Genomic DNA, 20,430 nt, shown 5'->3' with positions numbered 1-20,430 from the left:
GTATGGTGGGCAGCTCTTTATTCCTCTACTTCTACAACAAGGACTTGATCTAGCAGTGTATATTTAAATAGAGACATAAATCAAGGAGCACAACACCAGCAATGATTATTCAAATTTAGAGCAAGCCAAGTTCATTAATTCAAATACAAGATGTTTATCTGAACATGTGGTTGTCTAAGCAGGCACAGAACTTTTCTGGTCAAAAATCTTTTTATAAAGATGACATGGTTAGTTTTATTACACAAAATTGCTAGAATGATTGTAACACCTTGAAAGCTCACCTCACTAACCAAAAGCTTGCCAATTATTTTTAAATTATGTGCTGATCTAGTAAAGAGACTTTCTTCCTCTGCATACCTCACCTTAGTATAGAATTTTAACTTGAAACAAGAGAAAGAGCTTCACATTTCTATTGCTGAGATTTGGCCTATGAATATTAAATAGAAAGTTGTGGTTTTTTAAGGGGCTCTATGCATGTTTTTTAATAGTCTATCCATCATTTTTAAATGACACAAGGGTGCCTTGAATGGCTTATGTAAAACCACCTCATTCTCACAACTAGGTAATGCATTTAAAACCGAGTAGGTCCAGCTACTGAAGAGCAACATTCTAGCCCAACAGCACGAGAGAATAAGGTACAAAGTAGTAAAACTCAAGTTTAAAACTACAGAACTAGAAAAGGCACCAGGAAGCATAGCAGAGAGAAGTCACCCTTGGCAACAAAACCAGAGTTACTGCAGTTCAAAGTATAAACTCATCCATGTTTTAGGACAGTATCTTGTCTTACCTTCACCCATCTTATCTCAAACACATCTCGCTTAGAGAAACAGAAGTCTCAATGGATTTTGCTGCTCCTTAGACATGAATTTCCACTGAGGTCCTCAATTTTTGTTTTGATTTGTAGTGTTGGTACAGCCACATGTGTGACTTGGGAGATATGATATTAAAGGCTGAGGAACAGCTTACCCTTTCTTACCAGGATTTCTGCTATATTACTGATTTTGAAAAAATTGGTAAATCTAGTGTCAGCTGGTTTAACATTTACAGTCTGCTCAAAAATACAAACATAAGAGACTTCAGTTTCTTCTTTCTACTGCCTTGTCAAGGATACTGCTTGCTAAATTCCAACAGACTATCACCCCCAGGAAGAGAATTTGGCCCAGCAAATCTTATCTGTTAGCTATCAGAAACAACACAGAAGAATCCAGTATGCTTCTTAGAAAGCAAGCTTCAAACTTCCTGAAGTTCAAAAGTCTGAACTGTTCCAAATGGAAAGAATAAATGCACCTCAAAACATTAAAATTACTCAAAACATTAAAATTACTTTCCCCCCTCCTCCTTTAAACTTATAATTTTGTGGTTAACTATGAGCTCTAAAACAGTAAAAATATTGTTACACACAATTAAAACATTTTCTCTAATTTGAAATATATTTAAGTTGTGACTTTTTATAGAGCTAAACCACTGTACTATTGTCAAGTACTTTAAAAGATATTTCTATTTTAATTTAATAATACAAATCTTGCTTTATCATTCTTCATACTCAAAAGATAAAATTAAATGTATCCAACTAAACAAGCTACATATATAAAATGGCAGGAAATTCTTTCTCCCTAATCCCAGCTTCACCAAACCCTATTTAATGTTTAAACTTCATAATAAACTCAACATAGCTTCTGCCTATTAATATTTTATAGTTATTGAAGGGTCCTGTAGTTTTCCCCAGATGCCAGTTCTGGATACCTCTTGGAAGACTTTCTGCTCTTCCTTGTCAGGACATCCTTCCTGTGTGACATGATAATGCCAGATTGTCCATCAGACTGGACACAATCTGCTACAATGCAGTTTTGACTGCAGAATGAAACACCCCTGTGAGCACAAGAGCTAAGATGAAACTGAGCTCCTATATTTTCATACAATTCATATGGTAAATACTAAATCAGAAACATAAACTTCTATTTCCTACATTCACATTTACTGCAATCACAGATGAGAATTTATAAGAAATCTCCATTATATGGATACACTGGTATCTAATAGCTCTGCCCCTTTTTGCTAGGGCATTTAAGGGATCTCTTTATTCCTGTCCAGCTAGCTATTATCATGAAATTCATAGAAACTTAATACCATTGAGACCTATGACCCTTTCCCAAACATGCCTGAAAGCATCCAGCAGGTTCAAGTTGCAGGGAGGGAAGGAGAGAACGGACACATATAGATGCACATACACAAGCCATGGCCATGTAACCCCCTGTTCTTGGAAGCAAGGCCAAAACCTTCCTTGTCTCTGAGAAATCAAACATCCTTTGGTGAATGTAGATGACTTCTGTAGATGTTTTCTACAGAAAACTTAGGTAGCAATAGATCAAATTTTTGTAAGTCTGTTGGTATGAGGCAATTCTTAGTGCATTTTTCTATTTTATATAAGCAAACATTGCTCTTCATATCTGTTAAAATTTCTTTAGAAATTAACTGCAAAATGCACTTAAAAACATATATAACACATTTCAACATATATCATTCACAATAATATCAGTGTGAATATGCATTGCACTGAATTTCAAGCATGTCTGATAACTTAGGAAATAATTTAACTCCTTTTTTGGGAGCCAAGTAGCTGGAATACTGAAAGGATATAGAGACATGCAGTTATGTAGCCCCACTCAAAGTAAGGCTTTGAGGGGCAGGACATCAGCCAGTGAGGAGATAGAAGTTGCAATGAAATAGAAAACACAATGACAGAGCCATGGTGAGATAATTGTTAGACTAAATTTTTGGCTTAAAAGTAGTAAAAAAACAGTTTGGGACTTTGAGCAAATAAAATAGTCCTTGTTGACTGAATCCACCTGATTTCAGGAAGATAAGAGTTTCCACTGTCCTTCTGGCCAATCATAAACTATGTTACATCAAAGAAATGACTGACTTAATAATTAATTTCTTTTCCTCCCTGAGTTTACAGAAATCTACATTCTGATTAGCTGCGCTGTATGTGCATATAAAGATGAGTTTCAGCATACATATAAATACCTGTTTTAATTTTAGATGTCACGTTTCTATTATAGAAAGGTGACAGAGCTGAAAGAAGTTCTATGAAGGCAAAGAATTTGGTGGCCATAAGCCGTGACATTTTACACTCTGTGATTTCCAGAGGCAGGGCAGTGCTGACTACTGAAAAATGCTGGAGGTTCATGCAGCAAGAAGCACATCACTTGGTGAGATAGATTTCCTTCAGCCCAGTATTTCCATGCATACAGTAACACGATCTGCCAACATTTTCTAGGGTCAGTACTGTGACAATACTTTCTCTCAAGGCTGCCAAGTGAACTTCATGGTTCTAGGACATTTAAAATTTCTTTAATCTCAAATTTATGGCAGTGCAATGCAGCCTGTTTTACATAAGCATTTAAAATTTGAAAACTGCTTCACATCTTTCTTAAAGGATATTTATAGAAATTGTTAATATAGCTTTGCTGTGCCCCTGAAATAACAACTGCATTTAGTTTTCTGCTCACTCACACTACTTAGAATTGCAGCCATATCACATAATACAAATTCTGGCTCCTTTAACTGTTGTGTGAGTGGCAACTGTAAGCAAGCTAGTGCTCTCATAATTTGAAGGGGTTTGTTCATGTGAAAGAGGCTGAAGTACCCTTGCACTAAACCTGATGGCAGAGCTTGTCTATTCACTTTGCTGCTGCCAGGCAATAAGGCTGTGAGAGCAAAGCCTCTTCCTCCACCCCTCTTTCTAGGAAATCACTGTTCTTTGATAAGCACACCCTGTCATTTGATGCTGCTGTTGGCAGCAGATGGGAACATGGCTCATACTGTAGTGCCTTGGAAAAGTTTGCTGAGTATAATCTTGCTTGATGGTAGGTTAACAACAAAATTATACATATATATTTAATTTGAGTGTCTCCTTCATAGGATTTAATAAATTCATGGAGAGTTTCATGCTGAATCTGAGTCAAGCTTAAGTGAGTGGTTAAAAAAACCACTGGACTTGGACACATGGATGTCAATTACTCTTCCATCACAAATGAAGAAAAAATAGCAAAGTCAACATTTGGTGGAAATTAATACTTTAAAATTCTCAGCTAAGCTTTCTGCTTAATCCCTACCCTTTCTTGTCCCCATGGTTACTCCAGTGCTTGACAGGTAATTTCTCAGCAGCCAAGACAGCAAAGAGCTTGCTGTGACTGGGGTACCTGTACTAACCCAGCTGACTGAACTCTGAGCTAACTCTGCTGGTGTGGCTCTGGAATGAGCTTCACTGTGTGTCTGGGATGAACCAACAGAATTCAAAATCTATTAATGGGATGCAAGCATTTTCTGAACTTCATGAAAGAGAATTGAGAAAGGCTCCTTTAGTAGGTTCTCTATCAGGAGAGGAGATCATTCCTGAGCTTTGACAGCTCCCTCCTCTGATCCTGGAGAGCACATCTGTTCTGATGAATCCCAACCATGTCTATCCAAGAAAGATGAAGATGGGCTCAGTGCCAAGAATTTAGTTACCATCCAGCACCAGGAATCTCTCACATGTCACTGCAGAATAGTAAAATTTTATTCCTAGAATTTCATAGCAGTTCCTTCTAACACCTCTGCAACAGAAAGTCTCACTGTGACTCAGCTTCACCTAGAATTTCTTTAGCCAGTCATAAAAGAGCAGAGATCTAAATCTAAGCTCGCCACTCAATCTAAAATAGTTGAAGAATTTTAGCTTCAGTAGCCTAGAAATCACCATAGTATCAAAGATTCCATCCTCTGAGCAGTGGGCTGAATGACAGATCATGATATGGAGTAGCTGAGATCCATAGTTAGTAAATGCATACACAGTAATAGCATTGTCATTTTGTGCTACCCTAGTCACACACCTCTCATCTTCTGTGAAGTGTAGCAGATTGCCTGTCTCCACTTTTAACACACAAATCTGGACTGTCTATATGACTTTGTCTAATGAGCCATGACGTGTTTATTCCAAGCCATGTTACACCATTTTATGTCATTAACATAAAGGAACATAAAAGAGCTTGTAACAGAATGCAGCAAAGGCACCCTGCACCATCTAAATTTCTAGATTTTAGGAAAGACCTGGGTAATCCACTAGACAAGACTTCCTTGGAAATTCTAGTCACAGGAGTGGATCACTCCTTTAGAAGGAGACTTTTTTTGAGGTTGGTGATTGCAAAGTATTCCAGTAATGTCAAATCAGCTGCAACTGGACCAGCAAGTCAACTCCCCTGGCTGACCTGCTAGAAATCCTGATGCATTACAGATTTGTGAGCATCATCCTCAGAAGTGGGGAAAGATATGGAAAAATACCAATAAACTGCTGATGTAAGCACAGTTTCAGTAGTGCCAGAGCATGTATGTACTGACCTTCATCTCCTGAACCTCTGCCAGGCACCAAGGGGGAAAATGGAATGGCTTGAACTCTGCTGTGAGTACATTCGTTGGTTTATCTCTGCACAGACTGCGAACCTGGTTCTTACATTTACAAAAATTATTTTGGTTAATAGATACTTTACAATCCTTCCCAAGTGGGAAGGAAACAGAAGAAGAATTTGAGACGTAGGTATGTAGGAAAGGGAGATTAAGTTTATTGTTTCCTTATTCCTTCCTTTATATTAATTCTAGTATTAGTACTAATATGACTCCTCAATAAGCCAGTTCTACTCAGTGATTCAACAGAGAACTCACCCCAAAAACAGAGGTTTTTGCTGGCTTAGTGAGCTGAATCCATCACTAAACTGTCAGAAGGGCATCAGAGCTGGAGCAAGGGAGGCAGTGGAACTAGAAAGTCACACAAGGAGGACAGGGAAACAGAAACCCCTTTTGGCAGCACCAATTAATTCGATCAGGTCAACCTGTCTCATCTGATTGAAATGTTAGAGAAAAACTGTGGTAAATCTGCAAATAAACCTTTAATATAATTTAAAAGGTGACAGAAGGACATTTGAAACTGAAAAATGAACCTTGAAGGCTTCAATTTAGCAATCCTGAAAAATACCCAGCTGGGATTTTCCATGGGAATGGTCAGGTGAAACAAACAAAGAAAGAACAAACCCAGCTGACCTGTTACACTGGTTCACTGAAGCCACCAGTTTGAGTCCCATCTCTCTGCCATTCATCAGCAATTAGGCAAGTGTTGCTTTGTGCTGTGATTATTGTCCCTTGAGGTGGCTGGAATGGTGCATTCTGATTTGAACAGTGAAGGCTCCTGTTACACCATAACAAAACAGAAAGAAGAGAAGAGGCTGTCTGCACAGAAAATGCTGCAGCCTGGAGCATCCTATGCCAGCCAGCATGAGGAGTGCTGGGCTTTCCCATACTCTCTAAGTACCTTTCTCTTAATTAACTGTTCATTGAGCCTGAATCCAAATTTAACACAAACTTCCAGTTACTTGTTGCCCTCTGGTGGCATCTCGTGGATCACAGCAAGATGTCTTTGCCTTTTGGCAAAGCCCTGAGCTGAAAACCTTTGTGAGAAACATGTAGCTGGAGAACAGTGGAAAATGTTTATGTCAAGGAATAGCTTGGAAAAACATTGCACATATGGTGCAAAAGCTGGTAAGCAAACCAAGTATTTATGTGTGAAGATTTACAAGATTTAAAACAAATTAGCCCTGAATAATGGCAGATAATGGTCCTTCAAAATGTCACATTCACAATCAATAAACCTGAGGGTTTCAGCTCTCCAGGCTGCTGATTACAACTCCCTACTGAAGTCACAGAACTAATGCCACATCCCACGTTAGAAAGTCAGAGATGTAACTGAAGAAGGAAAGGTTATGCAGAAAAACCTCTTCAGAAAGCCCATTGAAGGAGCATAGCACAAAACTGCTACACACTCTGAGCAGGAAGCTGGAATTAGTTATGGAAGTTCAGCAATGCTTTGGAAATACTGTGATCCTAGCTAACAGGGTCTACTCATTTCTCCCACTTTTACCAGGCAGTTGCCATCACATACAAAGCTCCCAAAAATGTTCTGTAGTGTTTACAGCTGAGCAGCAATTTCTAAAAAATTCCTGTGGCACCAGTTTGAAACCATATCTCTGTTAGAGAAGAAATGTAAAACCCCTCTAATTTATCCAAATGCTAACGCCTAGTGATAGTCCAAATTTATCCTAGACACAAAGCAGTTAATTTTCTCAGGCTGGCTCCTGGGAGCAGTGTGGGAGCAGGGGAGGCAGCCCTGGCTGGGGCCACCTGAATCCCTGGGTTCCAGCTGCAGGGAGCTCTGAGCAGCTCTGAAGTGCAGGGATCTGCTCCCACCCGCCCTGCTCACACATCCCGGGCTGGTGCTGCACCAGAGCTGGCCACAGCTCACCTGGCAGCAAAGGGAATTTATCCTGCAGGGGAAAGAAAGGCTGCAGTGAAAAAGTTTCCTGGCAGATCAATGACCTGAATCTGCTCACCTTGTGCTGGAAGGTATCAGATTTGACATAAAAAGGCAGTAGAAGGCTGAACAAGAGAGAAGGAATTTGTCCCCTTAGTGGCACATAGCAAAATATAAAATGAAAAATAATTATTTTTTTAAAAAGTAAGAAAGGAAAGCCATCCTTATTCACAGTAATGGCTGTTTAGAACCAAGAAGTACTGAGCCCTGGTCACTCGGTCCAGTCAGAAGGGTGAAATTCCTGGAGTTTGCTTCAAGATTGTCTGAGTAACTAAGGAAATAACTATGCTGAACTCAATAATAGAGTTTTTTAAGTCATTAAAGTAACTTATCTCTATGATAAAATATGGATTTCAAAGTTTATTGAAGGTTTATTTATCTCAGTGAAAGTTTATTGGGGGTTATTTACCTCTAGGGTGCCAGGTCATTAGATATTTGCATAAGCTACACAGTGTGCTACAGCCATCATTAAACAACTTTTCTTGTTGTTTGCTAACTAAATAACAGGGAACATTTGTTACATTTTGCTGAAAATCTACCCCTAAAGGGAAAGGGGGAAGCCCAACAAAAACCTTTCCTAATGAGGTCTGTAATGTCACATTGCATACTAACATTAACTTTTTTCAAGGAAAACAAAGGAGCTTTTGGCTTGAATTAATCATTCTTTTGCATAGGGCAAAATAGGGCAATCCATTAACTGACATTCTGTTACAATGGATAGAGAAAACACTTACCTTATGTGAGCACTTCAGCTGCACACCAAAAAGGAGCAGCTCTCCAGAAACCTATGGACCTGTGTTTTGGGTAGTGTGAGTTTTGGGGGTTTTGTAGCCAAAATATCCTAACCCAAGCCAGGTGATCCCCAGGTGAAAGTGTTAATGTGAGTGTTTAAAGAGTGGTGCACTTAAGCTATTGTTTGCATGGGGTAACTACTCATAGGTGCTTCATAGATGGTTTGGATCACTGCAATTATGTCAGTTCCTCCTTCATTTCAAAAATATTTTTGCATAAAATTAATGTCACAGTAGTAGAACTGCAGTTAGAATTTAGTAAAGAAAGAGGGATCAATCAGTCTTTGCAGCACCTTATGATAATCATAAGCCAGGACAGAGAACCAGGTCCAGTCTCCTTGCAATTTATGCACATTATAAATCTTTGCTCAATGGTTCAGATTTCTTTCTTTAACCACTCCTTGAAATAGTGTTTTGCAATTCCAGCATTCCATGCTCATCTTTGGCTTCTACCATCGACTGCATTGCCCTCTGCCCTGTATTTCCTGAAAGACATAGAGCCAACATACTTATTCTGCATAAATACACATTCTAGTCTGTTGCTGACAGAAAAGTCTAATCCTTTCAAGGAAGTATTCCAAGTTAAAAAGCCAATATATATTTTTAAAGATTCTTAGTGTCTAATAAAATAATATTAAATTACATAATAAAAGAAACAGGTGGAGGAAAGGACAGGAAGTGGGGGAAAAGCCTTTCCATAATTTTCTAAAATTCTATCACACTTTTGTTACTCACGAGCACATTAGATATGTTTATAAATTACAAGTGTCTGACTCAGGACAGTACTTCCTATTGCTGAACATAAATTTAAACATCTAAGACTAGGCACAAAGGGACTGCCATCCTCACTGTGTGTTTATTGCTTTATTGTGTAAACAGAAAGATTTAATAGCACTATTAAAAGTGATATGAAACATGGTTATTGATTTTTTAGCAGAAATAAAGTGTGAATAAGAGATTGTCTTAATGAAGCAGAACCTGCATCTTAGCTGATTTTGTATAAGGGCCTAGACATTAACTAGGCTCATTTTTTATATAACCTGGGAATAGTTGTTCTGGATCAGAGGGAAGATCCATCTGTCTGAGTGCACTGCCTGAAGGTGACTATAGGTGTCTGGAAACAGCTACAAGAAAAGCATTGAGCATCTAGCAGCGTTTTCCCAGAATAAAGTCCATCAACCACCATGTTTCCTGGCTCAACTGTACTATTCCTTAATTTAAATTTGTCCTTAATAGATTCCCTCCCCCCAAGTTTTTATATAAATAAATCACTGGTCTCTTGTAGCAAAACATTTGTTTGCTGTATAAAGACCCTTTATTCTATAATGCCCCTTTAATTCTCTGTTATGAGAGAGAGGGAAATATCATTCCTCCTCTCTTTCCTCATGAACTGGTGATTTACAGACCTTAGGTAATGCTGAGAAAGGCCACAGGTGCTTTGCAAGGGCAACTGTTTTGTAACATGGTTGCACAAAGCCTTCCTTAGCTGATTAGAACAGGTGGACTGGAAGGGCTGCTGTGTTTAAGTCTGGGAAAATTGCCCTGCTGCAGCAAAATCTCTTAGGTTATATCCTTCTTTTTGCACTGTTCAAAACTGATGTTGGCATTGACTGCACACACAGATCCTCACATCACTCTAGAGAGTTAAAGTCACGATATCAAGCCCCCCCTCCTCCAAAAAAAAAAAAAAAAGACCACCACAAAACCAAAAACCAGTGGTGCAAATAGAGACCTGGATTGTTTATCACCTCCTGGGGCCAGCATACTCTGTCAAAGTGGTTCCAGCCTACCAGCTGGAAACTGTCCATTACCAGCACTGGTAAGTAGAAATTGGCATTTTCTTTACCATAGTCTACAAAACGGAAGGTTTCATGTTATAGGCCTATAAGATTTATTTGATATTTTAATCTATAAATACAGGAGGTTTTCACCAGTAAAAGCACAGGCATTTTCTCAGTGGTCATTGCCACAGCTTACATTTTGAGCAAAAGAACATGTAGTATTGCGTGTGAATAAGCAAACTTTGGTTCTCTTTCTAAGGACCAAGCTCTCTTACTTGTTAAACAATGGCCTGCAGAGGACAACAAGGCAGCTGAAGGCCACACTGAAAGCTACACTCTGGAAAACTTGGGACACTGTAGAATTTAATTAGTTTTTTGAAGGCACCTTTTTTGAACATCATCATGTCTTCAGGCAGCCTGGAAAGAACTCTGGCATTTGCACGAGGCTCCTTCTTGTCAGTGGCTGCTGTTTTGGGGTTACACTGCTCCAGATTACCAGTCACTGGCACACTGGTGCAGCTAAGGGAACGTGCTGTCTTTTTCCTGCCTTGAACAGATAAATAACTGAATAAAAAAGAGGTTAATTTATGTTTGGTAACATTTTGGACATCTTCTGGAAAACAGTCATCCAGAGGATCCTCTTGACCTTTCACCTGCTGACTAATCACACACTTACTGGGACTTACTGATAAGTTCTTAGGCTGTACTACTGTTTTTCTGGAAGGTGTTTTATATTTCCCTCCATCTAAGTAAAGCTGAGGAACATTGCTAATGACATCAGAAGTAGGCTGAACTATTGTAGTGGGGATTCCTGCCCCATCACCGGAATTGATGCAGTGCAACCCATAATTCTGGCTGATGATTTGGGCTGCAGTGTGTTGAATGATGCTCCAGTCCTGCAGAATATCTTCCCTGGTTGTGAACTGAGATGTCACAGTAAAGCGAATGATGAACTTGTCATGGATGGTTGCTGGAATGAGGAAGAGCCTGCCAGAACTGCTCAGTTCTTTCAGGAGTTTTTCTGTCAGCCAATTGGGACCCTGTTTTAAATATGAATAATAAAAAAAATAGTATAGTTAGAATTTCCAGTGACATCCAAACATATCTCAGAATTGCAATCACAAATTCTTAAATGGAAATATATTCACAGTTATTAACTGTCTGGGGAGAGGTCAGCTGTGGTCAGTTCATTCCAAAGGGATGTGCAAAGGGGCCAGTCTTTACCTTTAGGCGAAATACAACCAGCCCAAGATGTCTCTTGGCAGGAATTTCAAAGAGTGGGTCACTTTTAACCAAGGATTCAAAGAATTTGGCTGTTTCAGTACCCTACAATTAAGGGGGAAAAAAGTTATCTGTTTGTCACAAATCCACTTGTAAGATGCTAAACTGGGTGGTTAAAAGGAATTCCTTTCCTTACTAAAACACATCACTCCAATGCATGAATAAGAGCAAACAGAAAAATGACATCAAAGCTAAGAATTTTAAAGTCTGTCTCTATTTGCCCAAAGCCTTGACAATGAACATGAGTAACTGGCCTATACATAGGGATTTTCTATAGGAGGTTTGAAAACAGAATGTGGCTTCTCAGATGAAAGTTCTTTTGCAGCAACCATTGATCCACAATGTGACCCCTCCTATTTACACTCCATCAGAGACTTAAGCCTGTACATTTTCATAGTGGTGGGTTCAGTTATTCAGCACAGCCTGCCCCAAACAGCTGCCACTTGACCTCAAAGAAAGCTTCTCCAGATTATGGCTCAGTAAAGTGCAGAAGGCAGTGAGCAAGTCCCTTTCCATTGTCCAGTGCTGTCAAGAAGGGGACAGGAAATGTTTTGTCTACACAGTCAATCTTTACAGATAATTTTAGAGTAAAACCAGCAGGCATTTAGAATTCACACAAGCTTTGAGTGTGAGAGGATTTCTGTTACTCATCTCTGCATCTCTGAGTGTACAAATGTCACCCACCAGGAACTGAACATAACACTCTGGTAACTCACACACCTGTCTGACATGAGCTTGAAGCTTTTTCACCCCAAAGGAGCGAAGCACAAACCACAGCTTCAGAGAACGAAATCGACGACTCAGCGGAATTTGCCAGTGCTGTGAAAATAGAACAGTGCAACAGTGAGTGCAGAAACACCAGAAAGGAGAGTTCTCCTTCCACTGCTACATCTCCTGCTTCAGACTCAGGTCAGAGACCTCTCTTGAGATGAATAGTGTCATATTACTGAAAATCTGCTAAGCCTAGGAAACAGCCATCAAAGAAACACTGTGTCCCCATATTTTTCAATTATTTGCAAAAATAAGATTTTGGCTGTTCCCCTTAATTTATGGCTTAGATATGCTTAGAATTTTAAATTAATTACCAGCTTATAACAACAACTTTTTGCATTTAAGAGCATAATCAATTTAAGATATGGCCATTTACACTTTAGGACTGACTAGTGCTCACTTCAGCTCCTGTAATTTCCTGAACATTTTCCCAAATCAATTATAAACAGCAAGATTTGATACTGGGGTAGGCAGTTCCAGATAAAGTAACACCTACTCCAAGGAAAAGAGTGAGAAAACGTGTAAAGGAATATTTCAGGGAAGCTGCACAATCACGTGCAGAATCCAATTTCACCACAAGAGGGACTCAATATCCTTTTTTCCATCCCTCCCTCTCTCCACTCTAGTGAAAAGCACTATTGATTTCAAGAAAACAATTATCTTTTCAGGACTAGGGTGAGATCATAGCAGAAATAATTGGCAGTGAATATTCCTTTGTATTACTGTACTGAAATCTGCTGTAAGATGTGTCTGCAGTGAAATGCCTCTTAGCTCTCCTATGAATACCTTAATCTGAAGAAAAAATGTAATTCATTCTCTTGCTGTTTCAGAGCATGGCTTTTCCATTGCTTACTCCTTTCTCTCTTTTATTACATATCAGAGACACAAGAAATCCAGCCAAAATGGCATCAGTAGGAATTACTTCAGCAACACAATAAACAGAAATGACCCTTTGCATTAGAAAGGCAAGGCTGGATCTGCACCTGTGTAAAAATCCTAATTACTTCAATCTGAAAACAATTTTATAATTAATCCTCATAACTAGGATTAATTACTGCAAAGTTTTGCTATTTTGTCTGCATTAGGATCTCAGTATAATTTGGTTTACATAGTAAGACCAGCTATAAGATAAGCATACTCCAGAATATGAGAGAAATTTCAGAGTCTGATTGAAAAATTTATAGGCACTACAAAATATCAGCTTAAATAATAACTTACCATGAAGTCAATTGCAGCTCCTGCATTGGCATGTCTGAGGTACACAGGGTTAACACTGAAGGTTTGATGCAACTTGTATTTATCTTTAACCCTATGATTGTAGAAGGAAGTAGATTTAGCAAAGTGCAGAGAAAAACTTTGCAATTTTCATGTTACCCTTTTGGTGATGTTTGTATTTTGACTATACTCACCAAAATCCAGTGCAGTCAAAATGGACCATCATCCACTTGGAAGGATTAAAAGTAAAGGAATCTGCATATTCAATTCCATCCAAAAACAACCTAAATTCAGGACATACAAATGCTGTTCCTGCATATGCAGCATCAATATGAAGCCAGAGTCCCTCAGCATCACCTGTTGGAATTGAGATTGTTGTTATGTAAGGGATATAGGGAATCAAAGTGCATGCTAATCTCTCCCCTCTGCAAACCAGGTGCAGTGTTTTGGAGGAGGCAGACGAAAAATTGACAATCTAGTTTTATTCTAAAGGTGTGAATCCATAATGCTAAAATATAGGATAATGCTGAAACCATGTGGACTCTGTAACAAAATTCACTATTCTATATTTCATGTGAGTCTTTTTAACATTTGATTTCTCTCACTTGCCCTTTCACTAAGTGAAATTCCCCAGTACCCCTCAGTTGTACTAAGCCAAAATAAAGATATAGTGGCAAGCAAAAAAGGACCCAGAAATAGAAGCCACATTCTGACCCATAAGAGAAAGCTCCTCTGGTCTTCAGCAGCTACTGGTCAGAATTTATGCTGGAATAGACTTTGCAACCATGTCAAATTTACCTGTGATACTGATTGATCCAGAGGATGTCCTACCAGAATCTACCTTCAAAACTCCTTTGCTAGATTAAATATTAATGTGTCCATCCTACAACAGTACCACACAGTCTGTATTTCCTGAATAATCACATTAAAGATTTATCAGTTGGCAAATTTCATCCATCTCGAGTAGAATGCATTTTAGCATCCTAATCTAAATCTTACAGAAATTGCTGTAGTCTTGTACTGACTTCAGCCATCCCTAAGACATGTCTGAAACACTCAGCTCTCCTTCATTTTGGCATAAAAAATCGAAGAGTATCTTCTAGATACTAGAGTATCCTCTAGATACTTTCATAGAATAAAATCAGGGAAAAAAAAGGACACTTACAAACTGGACCCAGTTCTGAGAGATTGTCAAAAGCACAGACACCAGTTGTTCCCAAAGTTGCACAAACCTAGGGAAAAAAAATCTGTTATAATGGATTTGGTTTCTTTTGGATGCAGCACTTTAAAAGTGGGCAGTTCATTGCAGGCAGTCAAAACAAAAAAACTTTTTATTTAATAAAGTAGAAATTCTTGTATACATTTGAATCTTCAGCTAATGTATTTCAACAAAATAAGAAATTTTTTATATGTAATTTCATGTTGACATTAAGAATATAACACTATGTCAATACCCCCAACCAGAAAGTTGAACATACAAAGACTGGCACTAGGCCTTTCTTTCTGTCTTCTGCAATGGCTTTCTTCAAAGTTTCACCTCTGAGGGAAAAGTTCTCATCCACAGGCAGAAATTTTATCTTCACAAGAGAAATCAAGCCAGCCTTTTCTACAGAGGAATGTGCCTTTAAAATAAGAAAAACAGTAAGAATTCAAGCTCTGAGGCTGAACAGCTGTGATAAATTATGGCTTTATTAAAGACAGTGGTGGAAAGAAATACAGAGATAACAACCTTATTGTAATCCCTATTAATACAAGTCTGAAAGCATCTTCTTTGTAACTGTAGGAAACTGTACCCTGCAATTCCAAAGAATGCTTCATTTACTTGGGTACTGGTTTCTAAAATATAATAACAGGCATCCTCATCTTGTGTTTGGAGGGACATTTATCAAAACTCAGTTCTTAAAGGAGCCTCTAGGAATGAATCAACCTCCGTTTATTCCCTCCTCCCTGCCATAAGAAGATAAATCCCCCGAAGTGTGTTTACTTCTGGATAGAGCAAAACACACCTTACAAGATACAGTCCTTTTAGTTAGACTAAGAGAGAATGAGCATGACTGCCTCTCCTGTGGTATTTTTCCCAGGGGAATGTAATGCTCAGTTCAGGAGGCTGAGGACAGAACAAGTTTGTTGGCAAAAGCCAACAGTGGAGCCCACAGCCAGGAGCAGCATTTAGGTAACAGTGCCTTGAGCATGCCTGTCTCTGAGGGGAAGGAGGCTGGGAAGAAACACGAGAAGAAGCAGCATGAGCTCAGCACATAGTTCCTGGATCAAGGCTTTGTGAAAAACAGGAAGGAAATGCAGAACTCAGTCATGTGAAACAATCTCTTGAGGACTGCCAAGACCCTAAAAACCTCGCCTCACACTGATTCCGTTTCCCCATCTGCAGAAAGCAGCAGCAGGGGAACGGGTCCATGCTTGTGAGGCATTCCTGTGCTGTTGTACAGAAATGTGACCTCACATGGCAAAGGCTGAGTGAGACAACAGAAACAATTTGTCTTCCTTGGAACCATAAGAACCTACTTGATCAGAGGCGTAAGCGACGAGGCGAGAATTGAGTGAGGACTCATCAGTGTCTGGCTCAGAAACCTTCAGCTCCAGAATTTTGTTCTTCCTTGCTGCCAGCAGTGCAACCAAGGTTGATTCACTCACAGTGCTCTGCAAAGACATTGCTCATTTACTGCAATTGCCATTTTGCCAGGGATCTGCTGAAATCAGTGAAGTGCCCAGTGCCCACCCCCTCTTTTATTGCTACTCCTGCTTTTCTCTGACGCAGTGGAGAGTCATTAGCTGATGAGCAGCTCTCTGGGCCAGCAACACAAAACAAAGCCCTTTAACTGCTGTATATTTTAATGTGCAGCACTGAGTTCTGGGGAGTAAATAAACCCCATTTTCCTTTTGTTCTACAAATAAACATAGTATTTCCCATAAAATTACAAACATGATCAAAGCCCTTATAATAACAAAGACGCAGCATTGATTCCAGGGAACTCTTGCTTACACTTTCTGGAAGGAGGTAACAGTTCAGGCCTTGACTCTGCACCTCTCAGAGACAAAAAGTAGACATGAGAAAAAGGAAAAGAAACTTCTTGTGTGGCTAAGGACTGTGGCAGAAGGATAGTGACAAGGATTCCTTCTCTAATTATGTAAGAATCATTTTAGTGCAAAATTTGGTGATGTGAAAGATCAGAAACAGATTAAAGAAATGAAATCTGACTCATTTATCCTTAAAAAGACCACAAGAATACCTGCTGTTTGTCTATAACACAGCACTAAAAGCAACAGCAGTTTCTATTCTATAATCTACCGCATTTAATACTAAAATTTGGGAAAATATGGCCAAATTTGGATTCAGAGCCATACAGAAAATTTTGTTGGTTTTGTCTCTAGGAAAACTATCACCCTGAGAGAAATTCACTTGAAAACAAACTTTGATAAGGCCGTCTCTAATCTCCCCTACCTGTAATACTCCTCCACCCACACTGTCGGGATGGTGGTGCAGGAATTTATCTGGAAGGCCCAGCATTTTAGCCAACCAATCCATCACATTCATTTCCAGTTCTGTACAGGCTGGGCTGGAGGCCTAGAAAAAATTGAAAAAGGAGAATCAGGCTGTAATTCACCCTGGGCACTGATCCCTCGTCCAGCTGAGAGCTAAGAGAGGCAATGAGCTAATCTGATACAGCTACATGGAGACCACACCACCAATTTCTTACAGGTTTATGAGCTTCTACTTTCTTACACAGAGACACATATCTAAAAATCTGGGCAACTTTGGCACTGTGGAAAACACTGGCTTCAGAAACTACTGTGGTGTGCAGAGTCATAAGCAAGTAGTGCTCTGTAGCTGCTGCAGGAGGATACAAAATACGCAGATATTCTGGCCCAGGATACCAAACAATTATTTTCACAAGAGGAAAAATAGGAAGTGTGTTCTCTCAAAGGAGCAGGAGAACTGGAATGGAGCCCAATCTAGCCTGCATTCATGGATGATGGCTGCTCTATTGCTTACACTGCTTGTGTAAGATTTTTGGCACTGAGACCAGATGACAAGGAACAATGCTCAGTGGGATATGCAAAGAATTTGAAAATAGACATTTCTAGTATATTTTCTTCATTCACCTCTTATAACTAGGTAGTATGCTTACTCTTATGTGTTCTTTTGGGCTTGGTTTTTTTTTTTAAGTGACAATTTTCATTTATGCAACAACATACAGTTGTTTAAAACAAATAATTATACTGACTCAGAGAACAAGAAAGAATGACTAAGACCTGCTCTTGCATATTACACACAGGAGAAGAATGTCTAAAATAGCCCCAAAAAATTTACCCATGTGAATCCCAAGCAGTTAATTGCATCAGCCAACATATCTCCAAGGAGTGAAGGCCAGGAAGTTAGAGCTGGAAAGTAGGCATGCATGTGTGGACTTTGCCAATGGACTACCTAGAACAGAATTATGTAGAAGTTCAGTCTGAAAATGTCACAAAACTTTGCATGAGTTGTAGTGGTTCCTATCTGTTTAAAATGAGAGAAAAGGATTACAGCAACACATTATGTGCAACAATATATCTGCAGCAGAGAGCTGCAGAGATAATACCAACAGAGGAGCAGCACTAGCAGATTATAACACTGAATTATTAACAGATAAATTGCAAATAAAAGAAAAAGCATTTATCTGAATTAAACAGGCAGACAAAGATTCTGAACAGGAAAGAATGTTGTGCCGTGTTTGAAAGACCAGAGTCAGAAAGATTTATCAAAATAGTTATCTTTATAAAGAGAATCCTTGCAACAAAGTTGCTCATTTTGTCAAACAACAAGTTGCCTTTAGCTATGCACAGCAATTTACAACTATATAAACCCTTCTATACACCTGAATGAGCTGGTGTGTGGGACACCAGCATAACTACATGTAATCTGATTGCCTCTCCTACATCAGATCAAGTTTCTGCTAGCATCTACAAAAAAATTTGAGAATGGGCTTTGAAAAAGTTTCTTACATAAAACATGCAATTTGGTAATATGAATTCTCTTAGCAGAATCTGCAGTATTTATGTACAAGAGGAAGTAGACTTTTACATTCAAAGCACAGGAAACAAGCCTTGCATGTGCGTGAAGCTGGGCAAGAGTTGTTTCACCTTGCTCTGCCCAGTTTCCACATCTCTGAAATTAAGATTATAGGGTTCAGCAGGTAGAGACATTGTGAAGCTAATGATTTTCTCATACTGCTGAATTGGTTTCCCTATAGCAAATGAGTTATATACAAAGTAGTTAAAAATACACTCACAATCTAACCCCTAAAATTATAGTTAGGAACACAACTGTGAAGATAACATCTACAAGATTAATGCTACATTTTTGGGTACTTTACTTATTTAGAACAATGTTCTGCAGAAGCTGTGCATTCCAAGGATTTGGTGTTCACCCCAAGTAGTAATGGCTTTTTCCTGCCATGATTATATTTTATTTCTTACCCCTGGCATAATAATCTTCTCTATATCTCCAAAGATGTTGTCCCAGCTGTCTGGGTCCATTGGGGCAGAGTCTGGCAGCTGGGCTCTCATGTAACCTGGCTGTACATCAGGAGTCACCCGCCTCTCTCTCACATTGCTCAGGTACTGGCAAATGTAATCCACCATCTCTTTCCCTGCAAGAGGCAAACCAGTGGTTTCAGTTTCAATTATGGAAACACTAACTAGCAGTACAGGCACTCCACACAATCTGTCCTTAGCACTGGACAGAGATTCTAATAGCATTGGAATACTGCTCCCAGCTCCTCCCTCCCACACCCTACTTGTCCCATCTAATAATGTTCTAAAACAGCCTCACAGGGCTTTTTCAGTGCCATCATTGAGTAGTTCAAATGTACCTTTAAAACACAATCATGGTACAAGTACAGTTTGTTTGGTTACTGAAAGGTTAGATTTTCTTGCCTACAAATTAACTGAAACTGCATTTCACAGGTATTAAATTTTCATGTCCTACACTTCCTTGTCATTATAGGAAACCTGCTTTTGCATCCTCTGAAATCAGCTGCATTGCTCCACACCTATTCTCCACTTTTTAAGGCAATCTGTCCCAAGTACGACTGCAGTCTCAGGGTGTGAAGCCAGTGAAAAGCTATTGTGCACAACCACTTTGCACAAGTTTACTCAGAATTACAGTTTTGCAGCTTTCCCACAGCATCTTAGATGTAAGACCAATAAGGCTAAGTTACCCACAGACAATAAATCCATTAGTTTAAACTCAACCCTGGAACACATTTTTGCCTCAGCAGATCCAAGTCTCAAGGCCAAGTGCACACTTAAAGAGGATATAGCCCATCCTAATTTTGGGTATCACTCCCAGCCCCACAACAGCTGATCTCCATGAGCAGATGTTACCTATTTGCAAGAGGCACAGATCACTCACCTCTCTGTCTGTACTCCTCAGGCTCCATAGTGATTCCTTAGGAATGCACCTCTTCAAACCTGGGCCACAACCTTTTGGGAGCTGTGGTCAGTTTGGTGGTGCCCTGCTAGCTGCTTCCCCCTTTATAGCTCCCTTTATCTCTCAGACTCACACATTCTGGAAAAGGTTTAACAGGCAGGTCATTGGTGTTTATCTAACTCCTCCCAGCTGAGGGTTTTTACAATCTCTCATGTTCTCATCTGTGCTCTTTTGATGTGTAAGATAGTGTATCACTAAGAGGAGCTGCCTCTGCACTTTCCCATTTTCAATCAATTTTTCAGAAGCCTCACAGTAATCCATGCCATGAATATAAGGCATATTAACATGAGACTTATGGGAGAGAAAAAGTTCAAGAGCTTTCAAAACCAAATAAAAGCTAGCAGATATTAGACCAGCATAGCCGGCTACTGTGCTAGCAGTAGCCATGAAAACAAGGTACCAGCACAGAACAGATTTGATGTGGGAGACAGGAACTTTTCCTAAGAATTGTTTTGAGAACTCTTTTTTTTTTCCCAAAAAGAGAGTATACCTACATTCCCACAAGTGTTCAGTCCTTATCCTGTCAGTCCATGCTGCTAAAAGGAAAGGCTTCACAGCTCTTGCCAGTTTCAGAACTACAATGTGAAGCAGCAGCGATCCTCTGTGGATGTCCTGCCCTTCAGATCAGAGCAGAGCAGAGCAGGTTATGCTAAGCAGGGTGATGTTCCTCCAGGGATATCACCCTAGACCACTGAGCTGGGAAAAGAC

At 39.4% G+C, this 20,430-nt stretch overlaps 1 protein-coding gene across 2 annotated transcripts; it reads right to left on the bottom strand.

Moving 5' to 3' along the window:
• Nucleotides 1-10,061: 10,061 nt before the first annotated feature.
• HDC (histidine decarboxylase) lies at nucleotides 10,062-19,672 on the bottom strand. Of its 2 annotated transcripts, XM_066558785.1 has the most exons (12): nucleotides 19,645-19,672; nucleotides 18,708-18,880; nucleotides 17,563-17,676; nucleotides 16,693-16,815; nucleotides 15,756-15,890; nucleotides 14,714-14,857; nucleotides 14,401-14,467; nucleotides 13,430-13,592; nucleotides 13,239-13,329; nucleotides 11,970-12,068; nucleotides 11,193-11,294; nucleotides 10,062-11,008 (listed from the first exon to the last, which is right to left on the bottom strand). In XM_066558785.1, exons 1-12 carry the CDS (start codon nucleotides 19,670-19,672, stop codon nucleotides 10,247-10,249), a joined length of 2,001 nt encoding a protein of 666 aa, XP_066414882.1. In that variant the 3' UTR covers nucleotides 10,062-10,246. The 2 variants fall into 2 exon arrangements, with proteins under 2 accessions (XP_066414882.1, XP_066414883.1); XM_066558786.1 differs by lacking the exon at nucleotides 11,970-12,068.
• Nucleotides 19,673-20,430: the final 758 nt, after the last annotated feature.

This window comes from Molothrus aeneus, chromosome 13, assembly GCF_037042795.1.
Source record: "Molothrus aeneus isolate 106 chromosome 13, BPBGC_Maene_1.0, whole genome shotgun sequence".
Taxonomy (NCBI): Eukaryota; Metazoa; Chordata; class Aves; order Passeriformes; family Icteridae; genus Molothrus; species Molothrus aeneus.
The sequence above is the reverse complement of the archived record's forward strand: the minus strand, read 5'-3'. Positions and strand labels throughout refer to the sequence as shown.

Coding starts and splice junctions, on each gene's coding strand:
- HDC (XM_066558785.1), bottom strand. CDS start 19,672: ATGGAGCCTGAGGAGTACAGACAGAGAG. Junction 14,858..15,755: donor TCGCTTACGCCTCTGATCAA/GTAGGTTCTTAT, acceptor CTTATTTTAAAG/GCACATTCCTCTGTAGAAAA. Junction 11,295..11,969: donor TTCAAGCTCATGTCAGACAG/GTGTGTGAGTTA, acceptor CCTTAATTGTAG/GGTACTGAAACAGCCAAATT.